Genomic DNA, 13,695 nt, shown 5'->3' with positions numbered 1-13,695 from the left:
CTTCAAGAAGGCGATGTGGAACTCGCAAAACAAATAAATGTTAAAGGGACACTAAAGCAAAGCACTAAATCAGTTTAGACCAATAAAATATTTTTTGAGAAGTCCATTGGTGTTAATTTCACCATTGTAGGTTCATTACTAGAAGGGAAAGCAAAGGTAAAAGTTCCATTTCATGAATTTTACACCCAAATACACAGCATCTGAATGCAAGTGTGATGTCACATTTCAGACGCTTTCTTTTTCACATTCTTGGCCACGTTGATTCAATGAAATTTCCGCAGATGTGCTACGTCCCTTGCTTCTTTTGAACACAATTCGTTTTTACTGCGAAAAGAATTATGCAGGCCCCTATGCATGAGGTCATGACAAGTTGATGCGGGGATCCTAAAGGCAGCAGCGTCATATGCTGCATTTTCTTTCTCGCATATCTTCCGCCTCGCCCAAGCATATTCTTGTGGCAAGAATGCTGCTTTTGGTATCGCGAAAGGGTAATTTACTAATGCGAGAGAAAAACTGTTTTGCTTTTTAGTGTCCCCTTACGAAACAAAGAGTGAGTGTTTTCGATTACAACCGGATAAGTGGGCAAACAGTGTTCCGGAACCCGTTCTCTGCCGACCCGGGGCCAACCGCAATGTCTCGGTGCAGCCCCTTCCTAAATAGAACCCACCCCTGGAAGACGGCAGCCCTGGAGAGATCAGTGTGTGCTGGCTGCACAACAACTTATACAACAGTTAAGCTGCTGCTTCTGCTGCTGCCCGGGGCGCCACACATTGACGCCCCCTCCCCTCCTCCTCAACAGGACAAGAGCTATTTAAATGCTGCCCCAACAACGTGTGCTGCAGAGAGAGAGAGAGTTTTTGAGCAAGCCAAACAAGGGTCCCTGAAGTCTGGCAAAGGACCACCTAAGCTGCACCGAGTTTAATACCGCTGGTTTTCTTAGCAAATGCGTGCGCGGCACGTCTACAGTCGCACAGATGCGGAGGAAACGAGGAAAAGAAAAAAAGTGTCGTCACGAGCATGCCGAAACGTGCAGTGTTGATCGACGTACCTAGCTAAAGGATGTGCGAAATGTGCAAAGCTGCTGCTACCTTGTCTCCGACCCGAGGGACGCACGTGAATGGACATCTTTAACAAAGTGCTAGTATCGAAGACAGCATGTACCTCGCGGCGTGAAGGTTGGCGGCTACCGAGGGAGTTTCGAAAGTGTAGTGGCACGTGAGCTTGTATGAGTAACATTGCCTCTAACTTGCCCCACTTTGCTTACGCCAAGCTAATACGGAATCCTACAAAGCTCCCAAATTTATCCATTTACAACCGTCCCACCACTGAAATCGGCCGATGCACACTGCAGGACCAAGGCCTCTCTTGACGATTTACAATTGCTCCTGTCTTGTGTGATCCGATTCCATTTTATGCCTGCCAACTTCTTAACTTTGTTACTCCTCAGCTGCACATTTTATTTCATCGCACAGAGGCTTCTCTACATGTTCGGTTATCTGATTTCACACGGTCCAAAATATCATTACAGTTGGCCCTTGAAGCTACGAAACAGCTGCGTTCATTTTACAACAGCAGAGTGGTTATCCTGACGGCCCGTACAGTTCACAACCCGTCCTTCAATTGCTTTAACGTGCTTCACAACTGCATTGGCTGCATGTTGTCACTAAGCAAATCTGTATTTAATGAGTTGCTCACATTATCATGATTGTAAAGAGCCTCGTCTAGCCCCTGGTGCCTACTGTAACACGCGGTGCAGCACAGGTTCACTGCGAAGATCTTGCGCATGAGTCTTTCCACGTTTATACGTTTTAAAAGCTCAGTTTCCTGTTACTGCTCCATAAAACAACTTCCGACGGCTTGGTTCACCGCAATGCAATGCGCTTCAGTTTCTATGTGCTGCATTTAATTTGAAGGATAAGCTGACGGCTCTAATACAAAAAGCACATCGATCAGCTCTTCAACCATTCAAAAGCTCATGGAAACAATCACCTTCGCTTGAAGGATGGCAAGGTTGTCTATGACAGCAGCTGTTCATGAGAGACGTGCATAAATAATTCATTCATGCAGCACAAAGAACCACGCACATTCAAAGCTATGTGTCTTCTACTACCAGGTAGACTGTAGTAGTTGCCACAAATTAGCTTAGGTTCACCGACAGAAACAATAGTGACAACGTCTATCATTTCAACGCTACCAGACAAGTACCTAACTAGCATGAAGGGATAAAAATAGCTGTGAATATAGACCTATTCAAGCAACTGGAGTCGGGAGACATGAAGAAGCGCTAGGTTTGGAAAGGAAAAGTGTGGAATGATGTAGTGTTAAAGAAGGGCTCGCTGTAAAAGCATTGCTCAAAGGCTTCGGATCAGGTTTCACATCCCTGCATGACGCTACACTAATGATAAGTTCCTTACAGCGCTAATCAGAGTGAGTGAGCATGAGGAGACGGTACAGTGTAATAAAAAGCCTCGCATAAAGCACAACCATTCCACACGGCCACGAAGGACACAGCTCGCGAGAAAGAGAGTACAACGCCAGTACAAAAACGCGCGCTTGAACGCTGGCATGTCACAACTTACAACAAGCACGTGTGTTGTTCACGAGTTAATGCGGTTCACCCTGCTCAACGAACATCAGACCTGCAAAAGCACTCGAGCAGGTCACGCACAGATCTCAAAAGAAAAAGAAACATGTGGTCCCAGCGCAAGCGACAAACTCGGCCTCAACCAAAGAAACAAAACACTGTGGCACAGCTATAAATAAGAACCCCCTCCCTGAACCCCGAGCTTTCCTGCACAACACTAACATCAAAAGGCAGAACACCACGGAAGGGTAGTGGGGGGGACCTGCCAGCATTTCCGGACAACGGGGTAATGTGGAACACTGGGCCACAGGAAGGTGGCTTCCGCGTCGAGTTAAGGAAGAGGCCCCCCACACCCAAAAGGGATCGCAGTTCGGCCGCCCGACACCGCTTTGCCATCCAAATTAAACTCCAAGCCGCGGCTCGTCTGATGTGGCGGCAAGGGGCCTCCGTACGAGTGGGCATGAATCCAATGCCGGGCAGGCAGAGAAAGAAATGGGGGGTTGTTCCTGAAAGAGCTACAGCTGACTAATGAAAAGTCGGCCGGAGGTCTTCAACCTCGCGGTCTCGCGCGCGCTTATGCTGCTTTGTAGCTGCCAGGAAGTCTGCCTGCCAACAGTCGATCGGTCACCGACCGCTCGCTACGCCCGCGTTGCCGAACACACATTCCGCGAACGGTCACCACTCGAGTGCCAGTGAAAGAAACCAAGCAGGGAGCTCGCACGTGAATGAGATTCATGTCCTAGCATTGCGTTACGGTCGGGAAGTAACGTCAATGAAACTGAAATGTGAACGAGGCAGCTTGAACCATGGGCATCGGCAGGCAGGTGCAAAAGAACCACTTGCTCCCCCAAGCCACAATGCGATGCAACACGGGTTTTCAACCCTTAAACACAAAATCCTGCCGACGGCTATGGCGTGAACTATAACGCATTTTCTGCCCAATTAAATTCAGGAAAGGGAGAACTGTCATGTCACCTACCCATATGTAGCAGAAAGTTTGAAGGATACACTGATTTCTCAGAAAGAAAGCTCCCTGGTTGTCCAAAAATTCATCCTGATGCGGGATTTGAACCCAGCACAAACGCCTTTTCAGGGCGGTCGCTCTGCCAACTAGGCTAACTTGGAGGTTAGTAGATAGCAGTGCTAGGGCAATTCAATCGATAACTCAAAAGCGACTGGGTACCGATATGGCCGCACTGAATTCAGCAGTGAGCTACGTTGGCCCGATTCATGCTCAGTAACAGAGCAACATGGATTGCAGGAAATTTTTGTCGCTAGCAATGAATGACAGATTCTGCAATCTGGTGAAGCCACACATTATCAATCTTCTTTTGTTCATATCTGCCAACCTGGAAGGTGAACACACTTATGAAATTTTCTCTGTTAGGTTTAGCAGTCTTACAGCCTTTGCACAGTTTTACCTAAATTCAGTGAATTTCCAATGACGTAAGCATGTGGGCACAGGCCCTTTTTTTCACTATTTCTCTCTGTAAACCTTCTTCCCGACGCAAAATTGTTTGAACAGCGAAGCTGTTGAAGCCGGAAGTTGGGTCGTTAGGCGTTCGCAGAATAACCTCGCCGAGCGATGACATTGCCATGCGTAACCTATCAACACAGCAGGGGAAGGGCAGAATAAATAAATAAAACGAAATAAAATTCTGTGTAGGATTCGAACCCGGGTACCCACGGTCCAAAGGCGAGCATCGTAACCACTCGGCTATCCAGGCACACTAGCAGGACAAGCATTCATGGGAACCATATGATTACATTTCTATGGGCAAGAGAACAAGAAAAAGATAAAAAGAGAAATAAAGAAACAGATAGAAAGAGAGAGAGAAAGAAAGCATAATATTGCCATGTATAGTAAGTATAGCAGGGGGGGGGAGGAAGGGAAGCGAGTGTGTGGGAATGGTGGAGAGGAGAGAGTAAAGCATAGCATAGCCATGTATACTAATATAGTATAGCTAGGGGGTCGGAAAGGGACGTGAGGGTGAGGACGTGTAATGTGAGGAGGGAAAGAAAGAGGGGGAAGGCCACCATCTTCGCTGTTTCCACACTCTTTGCACCACCGGTGCCGTAGCTGCCCCAAATTTTCTTTTTTTCTATTTTGCACTCCATTACAAAGACGTACCGCAAGCTGTGATGCCAAAGAAAAGAAAATGCAAGCAACACCGGGGGCTCTCAGAAGACTGCAATGGCTGTGATGGACTTTGTGTTCCCATAAAAGGGTATGTGTTCGCATAAAAGTATGATGCCACAATGTTTAGAAGAAAAAAGAAAATGTGTTTCGCAGTGCAATCTCTTCTAGTGCTTGGCATGAACACACCCGGGAAAAAAAAAAGCATCTGCAATGCTAAATAGTTGGCGGTCACTGTAGAAACAACAAAGCACAGCTTACACTGTTCTCAACGACCTACGCCTATCGGAACACGGGACAGAAGTGTTTCCCCAAGTCAGATCTACCAAGAATATCTAAGCAAAAGTCAAATGACCTTTTTTTTTTTTTTATTAAGAGCACCACTATCTCACAACCACAGTTATCTAACAAGTTCATCTACTTTCGATTTAACTAATCAGGATTACTCGGGGGGCACGATAAGGAGGAACCACCCTCGATTAATGTTGGCGGCTTCAGTTCAACTTCTCTAAACTACCAGTTAGGTGGGGCCAAAGCAAAACAGGAAATCCAGGGTTGAAGAAAATTGGCATTGGACCACGCCTACGTGCTTCAATTTGACTACTCATGACATGATGGCCTTCTATCCAAAGCAACAGTCAAAATCTCCTAGTAGACTTATGCCAAACTATCCTGCACAGGCAGCTAGGATCTCTTCATAATCTTTCACACTTGGCTAGGGACAAGAATGAAATGACAACCGTCCAGTTCTACGAAGAACGTGGATTTTGGAAACCATGCTCTTTGTTCAAAGTCCGCAGAGTTGCTTAAGTCTTGCGGTGCGAGAGGTCATCTTGTGACAAAATGAACGAAAGAAGCTTTGCTAGGGCAGAGGTAGTGCCGCTTGAGGCAGGAGAGGTTAAAAACCTTCAGGTCACTTTTGACAACCGGTGACAGTCACCATGACGACCCAACTCTGCGACATTAACCCGAACCACCCCACTGCCATAACCAAAACACCCCCTCCGAGTTCATTCATAAGTTCAACCATTGGAACGTTGTTGTACTTGAGAGGAAAAAGAAATGAACAGAATCGAGCACGCGGTCAGAGCGACAAAATGGCGCATAGTCAGAAGGCGGGGAGCATACGCGCTGCACTGAGAAGTACAAGTCTGCAGTTATCACAGGTCATTGGCAGTAGTTCCTTCATATATTTTGTTTCGCAGTCTCCAAGAACGATGGAGATGCGTTTTCACAAACATTTCACGCTTTGTGAATGTGGGAGAAAAAAAAAAAGAGGGCAAAGGAGTTAGCAATCGAAGCTGCGATGCCAAACACTCCTTTCTTTTTCCGTTTACTTTGAGCATTCGTTGCTGCTGTTCTTGTATTCCTCTGGAATAACCACTTCTTTGGTTTTTACTGGAGAGAGCCGCCATCGCGCGCCGTCACTACAACTAAGAGAAACGAAGAAAAAGAACTGAGTATTCTCATTCACCGAGTTTCACATTTTTGGGCTGGCACACACGAAAGTGACGAGGTAACCGAAGAAAAATATGGAAACCAGAAAAAAATGGAGGGGCATTAATAACACCAGAATCACACCGGCACCCTTGATCGCGATCAGTGCCGATCCGGATATCAGGTGCTGCTATACGGTCGGTTTCAATCGCGATCAGGATCAGCCCGATCGCTGTCTGCGCATCGCGATTCGGCTCCCAGATCGCGATTAGGCCGACGCCTGCGCCAAACCCGATCCGGTTTAGTTTTGGGCCGCGTAGCGGCGATAAGTGTCGAATCGCGATAGAGAAATCCGATCCGGATCGGCACCGATCGCGATCGAAAGTGTATCCACAGATCAGACTCGAATGGACACACGACTTTCATCTCCAAGTCACACAAAAGGGCGACTCGACGGCAGCTTAAATAAAAGGCCTGCGGTTTGTTTCATGAAGCGGAGTGCAACATACATACGCGAAGAAACAGAACAGACGCTAGTAGTGATGCGACAAAAGCGCATTGGCTTCCAACGTTTGTCCTGCTCAAGCTTGGAGCGAGCGCACACATCCAACATGGCGGCGGCGGCACCCGTGATCGAGAAGACCCGCTTCTCGGGGGTGAACTCGCTTTTATTTCATTTTTTTCTTCTCTTTCGCGCTCGGAGGAATAAAAAAGAAGGACGCGGCAGCTGTTATAGGTGACCGAGAAGAGGGAAGCAGCGGCGCTAAAGGATAGGCGACAATGCGCCCTTTAGAAGGTTTCCAGAGCAGTCGATGCACCGACAACGGCGACGCGAATTTTTTTTTTTTTGCCATCTTTCCTTTCTTCCTCGAAAGCTTCAGTGGAGAGGGGGTAGCGCCCGCGCGTAGCTGGGAGAGGAGAAAGAGATGGAGTCAACGAAAAAGAGAAAATGTAGCCGAGCCCGCTTGCCCTCCAACCCAAATATAACCGGAAAGAGGGGTCCGCGGACGCAACTAAAGAGAAACAAAAAAGTGCCCGAGCAACCGACACGACGGGTGCGGGCAACCAACCCGAGATATGCCTCGGTGAGAAAGATGAAATGAACGTGGATGAGAACAAAGACGGGACGCGCGAAATAAAACGAAAAAAAAAAAATGTTTGCGGGGTGGCTGGTTCTACTTGCGCGCGTTTTAGGGCTAGCGCGCGTTAAGCGAGTGAGTACCTGAACCAAGGAGGATTTAGAAAAAGAAAAAAATGCTGGAGTGATATCGCAACGTTACCTGCGAAGGTGAAGCCGCGGTCTACCCCCTGGTTTGTCTCGGTTTGACTCTTTTTCGGGTGGCGCCCACTTCGAGATAAAAGTGGTTTTGCTCTGTTAATGCAAACGATAGGATAATTATAAAATAACAGATCGATGTTCCCGAAGACAGTAACCCATCGTGATGACAATCGATGACTTGATCTCCAATAAAATTTGCCGAAACTTGCAGCACAACTGCACACGTCGAGCACCATCTGTCTCAACAAATTACTCATTTGAAACTGACGGCGTGCGAAGAAAACACTGCTTTTATATTCTACACGCTAACGTTTTATCTTGCCACTGATAAGACGGCGGATTCTTGGCTTCACTTTCGAGGCACAATTCTTCCACTCCAGCATTTTTTTTTTTTTAATGCTCCCTGGCCCGAACCAACCCCCCCCCCCCCCCCCCACTACTTGTCAGCACACAGAAAATATCACAGATCTGCAGACTCCATTTTGTGTTTCTTTCTCTCATACGCGGCAAAGTATTTTCGTTAACACTCGGGTTGTTTCGAACTGCCAAAGCCCTTCACTATCAGGGAAATGGGCCGACAACCATCTCTGTGCCGCATTTTGCAGACCTGATTTCTTATTCTATTTCAAACCCCCGCAAGGAAGTTCACGTTCATCGTGAATACGCGGGAAAGAAAATAACGCTTAAAAAAATGGGGATTTAAATAAAAACGGCAGTGTGCCATGCAAGAGTTCAAATGAGGTCAAAACAGGGGCGAAGCCCCTCCTAGACATGCTTATGTATACTACATATATACCAAAAAAGTTTGGGGGGAACCGCCCAAAGAAAAAAAAAACACACACACACTCCCCTTGACTCAAATCCCGACACAAAAAACACATTTGTACAGAGAAACAATACCGCATTTCGCGAATAAGACAAGAATCGACGCGCAACAAAGTGCAGGCAGGCAATGGGTGTAAAAAACAACTCCGCCAAATACATAAAAGATGGGAAGAAGAAAAGGGGTTTTCTTTTTGTACAAGGCATGCGTTATTATTAAATTTATGCACCAGGCTCTTAAAAACGATCTCAACAAGGGGGGAAACAAGAAAAAAGAGAAAAAGGCTGTGCCTCCCACACTGCACGATAGAGCCTCGGGCGGGCGAATTATAAATTCGTGTATACCATAAAAATTCATTAGATCTCAAAAACAGCAGAGAGAGAGAGAGAGAAAAGATAGGAAGAATGTGCTGACGGAGTAGTTAGGTTTAGGAGATTGTTGCTTCCACTTGCCCGATTGACACGGCATGCGCGTAGCCTTCTTTTTGTCCGCAGTTGGGTGTTTTTTTTGGGGGGGGATGCCACAGTAGTGCATAATCCGATGCAAGGCGGGGTGAGGCCTCTGTAGGCGTGGTTGCTTGGTGCTGATGTCGCAGTAGAAACCCAAGATGAGGTGTGGTGACGTTACTATTTACTTAACTTATCACCAACTAACAGCGGAAGCGTCACTTTTTTGAGGATGACGACACCACCGAACTAAGCAACAACCACAACCTGTGACGGGCTACCCCGAAGAAAAAAAAGAAGCAAAAACCCACCGCCCAACAACACACTTAGTTCGTTGAAGGCGCCGCACATGGTAGAGACCGTAGAAGCCGCCGAAGCTCTCCCAGGGAGATCAAATACACTGCACGGGGCCATATTTTGACACAGTGGTGAAGTAAGCCGTGGGTCTCTCAATTTGACGTCGTCGTAACACGGAGGGATGGGAGGAGACGGGTGAAGGGGGGTAAGGTTTTGGTAGACGAGTTTTTTTTTTTTTTCTTTAAGAAACCGGGGGGCAAATCCACGATCGCACTGCGGGAGAGGGGCCGTAATCACCATCACGACACGGGATTGCCAATTTGCGGCAGTTTGAGCGTACTCGCGAGCTCGTCCCCAAGTCGCGTCGCCTTGGACGCGATCACAGACCTCGACGATGAGACGGAGGACCTCTGGGTCACCGTGGTCGAGTCCGACGCCGTGGTCTGGGGCGTACGCGGTAGCCGACGTCGGAGCCAGGCGTGGCGCAGCGCCGCCGCCGGAGTCATGCGCGTCGCGGGGTCCCACTCCAAGCACCGCTTGAGGAAGTCCACGAACAGGGGGTCGTCGCAACCTTTGAGGGCGCTCGACCAGTCCTTGGAGCCCGGAGGACCTCGCAGCTTCCCGCGTCGCGAACGGCCCGCGCCTAGGACTACGGCGCCGTCAGGTAGAGTAGTGACGGTGCAGTATCGCGGGTAGCCCTTGGAGCTGATGAAGTTCTTGGCCCGCTTGGCCTGGTCTAGTAACTTCTGAGGCGGCGGGCCCAGCAACTCCATGATGCAGGCCAGCTGATCCGCTTCGTCCTCGCCTGGCAGGAGCGGGTATCCAGTGAGCAGCTCCGCAAGGATGCAGCCTAGACTCCACATGTCGATCGGCATACCGTACTTGGCGCCCAGGATCACCTCCGGCGCTCGGTAGAAGCGCGACTGGATGTAGGTGTAGACGCGCTGGTGTTCGAAGCACGAGGATCCGAAGTCTATAACCTTGATGCCCGATCGGCCCTGCTGTTTGAGCAGCACGTTCTCGGGCTTTAGGTCACAGTGGATGATGTGGCTGCGGTGCAAGGCGTCCAGGCACTGCAGGAGCGAGTGGGCGAACTTGCGAACCAGCTGTAGGGAGAACCCCTGGAACTTGTTCTTCTTGATGAGCTCGTACAAGTTGATGGACAGCAGCTCGAAGGTGATGCACGTGTGGTTGCGAAAGGTGAAGTGCTCCAGCATGTGGATCAAGTTGAAGGTGTTGTCGCGGTCCTGGCGACGCAGGAAGTCCAAGATGCGGATCTCCTCCTGCGCCTGCCGGTGGAATCGCTTCTCGTTGCGCACCATCTTGAGCGCCACGTGCTGGTGCTGCTTGTGGTCGTACGCCTTGACGACCTGGCCGAAGGAACCCTTGCCGATCACCTTGAGCATCTCGAAGCGGTACGCTATGTGGTCGTGCGGAACGTGGAGGTACGAACCCTGGTCGTCGTCGTAGCCGCAATTGTTGGGAGTCCCCGGCGCTCCCTGGCGCTTCTTGGCGTTCGCACCGATGAAGTAGATCTGCGGGTAGTTGAAGATCTCGTGGTGCTCGTACGGACTGAGCTTGTGCATGTACATCTTCATCACCTGCTCCGGCGTGGCCACCAAGGTTTTGCCCGCGCCGCCGCCGCTTCCGACAACGACGCCCGCTTTGTTGTCGGGCGAGTCGCCGTTCTGGTCCACGTCGAACAGCTTGTGCACGCTCGACTGGAACTTGAAGCCCGCGATGGTCTGGCTCTTGATGGGCGGCAGCAGCAGGGTGGACCCGTTGCCGCCGCCGTTTCCACTGAGCGCCGACGAGTTGTTGTTGTTGTTGGCGGCATTCTTCTCGATGTAGCCGGCTTCCGACGAAGGCGCCGAGCCGTTCATGTTGGCGATCAGGGACCGCGTCCGCGACAGGGGCATCGCGGTGCACTCACGGGAACTCATAACCGCCGCTTGCGGCCGCCCCCAACCGCTGCCGCCGCCCGCTCCACCGCCGCCGCGCCGAACAAGAGACCCAGGCCTAGCGCGGACATGGACGCTCGGCCGCTTCGGCTGCGCTGCACTGGGCCACCATTATCGCCCCTGCCGCTGTGGCTGGCCCCTGTTGCTAGGGGGCCACGTCACTAGCGCCCCCTGCTGCCGACGCCCAATGGCGCGCGCGCCTTCACGTCACGTGGTACAAATCGGGCCAATCGCCGCGCGAGCTGGGCCCCGCCGCCCAATCAGCTGGTGAAAACTGGGAGAATGGCCTCCTCCAGGAGTAACGCACTCGGGTAGAGAGAGAGAGAGGTCGACGACGCCGCCGTCAGCTTCGATCGCGTCCTGTCAGGCGGCGCCACTTGCCGGCTTGCTAACTCGGCTGGTATTGGCCGCTTGCCCGGCTTGTTTGGAGGAGCGCTGCTCGACCGTCTTGCTCGCCCTGCTCGCCCAAAAGCTCGAGCAGGTTTGGCCAGGTGATCACTGTGCCTCGCTCATCCTGCTTCAGTGGCGGCACTGTCTTACTTCCAGGAACATCGCACTAAAGCGAGAGAGGACGAGGTGATGTAAACAAGCGACGACGTTTCTTCGACGATGTGACTCACAGACTGAGCGGGAAGCCATCACACAGCGCGCGGCACGCGGACTCAGACACAGCTGTTGCGGCTGCTGCCTTTGTTTAACGCGTTCCGCTCCGGGGAAGCCCCCCTCTCCTTTCCCTCGCCTCACCGGAGTTCATTGTTCGGGCCAGGGCAAGCCCAAGAAGCAGCCCACGCCAGAAAAGAAGGGAAACGGCGCGAGCATTCACTTTTTTTCTTTACACCTGCCGGCGAACACACATTTCTCGCAAGTCTCTGTACAAGCACGTCCTCACGTGTCTTGGCGGCCACACACAGACGCCCGTCTCGTCTCGATAGAGTGGCGGCGGGTTGCTTCGTCGAAATAGAAAATAACAAAAAGCGTGGCGATGACCGCGAAGTCGCGACGATTTTCAGCCGAACGCCGGCGCGCCTTGCTTGTACGGACATCGCACTGTTCAAGTACGGCGAACGAATCTTCCTTCCCGAGATACGGGCGTACTTGCGCTTTAAGTTGCGAGCTAACCGAAACGCCATTGCCCGAGGGTTCGTTTACCGCATGGTCACACGACACGCGGGGAAACACGGAACTTGGGTTCGGCCACGCTGGGTTCGGCTGAATTTGTGTGAGTCAGACGAACGTGGTATTTCATTAACAAATGTGAACATGATTGCAGACGCACTCACCTTCTAAATATGAACGGCAATTCTGCGTCATAGTGAGAACTGTAGGGCCAAACTGCGTACGATGCGGTAGTCCTTTTTTGCACAAAACACGTGACACAAAGCGCTCAACAAGCGATAAGGAGCAATGCCCCGTGAAACGGGGTGTTTACGTTTACTTGGCGCCTGCCTCTCGCACTGGTTATCGCACTGCAGATTGCAAACACTGCACCGATAACCTTTCAGGTGCACGCATTAAAAGTCGTGACTATTATGCGCATTGGATTCACCAGTCAAAATAAACGTGTGACTTCTTTCTTTCTTTTTAGCGTGGCTACGTGACTGCCCGATATAGGTGCCTGCGTGACTTTTCTTTCTTTTTTTTCGCGCGCCTGTACTACCTGTACTAAACATAGGGTTTTTCCTGGTGTTCATCAGTACGTGACCGCTCTGATAAATTGATAGTTCTTGCTTTTTTCGTCGATGATTATATCCCAGTTAAAAGGGGAAACAACTGTCATAGGCAATGTATCCCAATTTCATGCATTAAGCTGTTGCTGCGGATGCCTCCAGAGTCGACTCGGACTGCGTAAACATGAGCGTGGCTAACCATAACATGTAACTATCCCCCTCACATGATACTGTTAACCCACTACGTGCGAGTTCTACTACCAGACACCTAAGTCAAGGATTACGGTAGCCTCAAATTATTACGCACCAGGACGTGAACTTCGATTTACATTAATAGTCAAAAAAAAAAAAAAGACGGCTGTTCAATATTCGAAAACTATTCCATTCGGTCGCACACCTCTAAATAGGGATGCTATTCTGGACTACAGTGCACTAGAATATATTCTAAGACACTATTCTGGACACTGCCAAATTTCGTAATGGCGGCATTTTAAGCCAATCAGAAATGTCGTAGCCAATCAGAGTTTACCAATGGCGCAACTTGACAAACTCCATCCCAGTACATCCCAGTATGGCTTTAAAAATCAGCCTTTTGTTATTTCTTTCTAGTTTTGAACGCCAGTCCTCACCGCTCAGTGAATATTTTTCTTCTTGTTATATAAATGTTAATCTTGCGTTCGTGAATAGATAGATAGATAGATAGATAGATAGATAGATAGATAGATAGATAGATAGATAGATAGATAGATAGATAGATAGATAGATAGATAGATAGATAGATAGATAGATAGATAGATAGATAGATAGATAGATAGATAGATAGATAGATAGATAGATAGATGCTTTGTCTGCAGCTACCTACAGCGATCGGCCAATCTTAAATCCATTCCGAAATATCGTAACAAGGGCTCAAACTTTTCGTTCGGGTTTTTTTTTTTTTTTTGCAAGAACGGCCGACGTTTGCACCTAAGAGCGAATCACTTCAATTCCTCCGCTTGCATAAACACGTGCGCGCTTATGACACGCACGCCGTTTCCATGGTAATAAACCTTTCTGAGAGAGCC

The 13,695-nt window shown here is 49.6% G+C and overlaps 1 protein-coding gene and 1 long non-coding RNA gene across 2 annotated transcripts in view; both read right to left on the bottom strand.

Moving 5' to 3' along the window:
- Positions 1-12,423, bottom strand: part of LOC119407319 (uncharacterized) — a 29,160-nt gene extending 16,737 nt beyond the window's left edge. Inside the window, exon 1 of the long non-coding RNA XR_005186673.2 lies at positions 12,245-12,423. This is a non-coding gene — a long non-coding RNA (uncharacterized LOC119407319). The remainder of the gene's footprint in view (positions 1-12,244) is intronic.
- On the bottom strand, positions 9,255-11,388 carry LOC119407318 (dual specificity tyrosine-phosphorylation-regulated kinase 2). Its single transcript, XM_049419957.1, has one exon. The coding sequence runs from the start codon at positions 10,944-10,946 to the stop codon at positions 9,303-9,305; it is 1,644 nt and encodes a 547-aa protein (XP_049275914.1). The 5' UTR covers positions 10,947-11,388; the 3' UTR covers positions 9,255-9,302.
- Positions 12,424-13,695: the final 1,272 nt, after the last annotated feature.

This window comes from Rhipicephalus sanguineus, chromosome 10 (assembly GCF_013339695.2).
Source record: "Rhipicephalus sanguineus isolate Rsan-2018 chromosome 10, BIME_Rsan_1.4, whole genome shotgun sequence".
NCBI lineage: Eukaryota > Metazoa > Arthropoda > Arachnida > Ixodida > Ixodidae > Rhipicephalus > Rhipicephalus sanguineus.
This window is presented reverse-complemented; position numbering and strand designations above follow the sequence as displayed.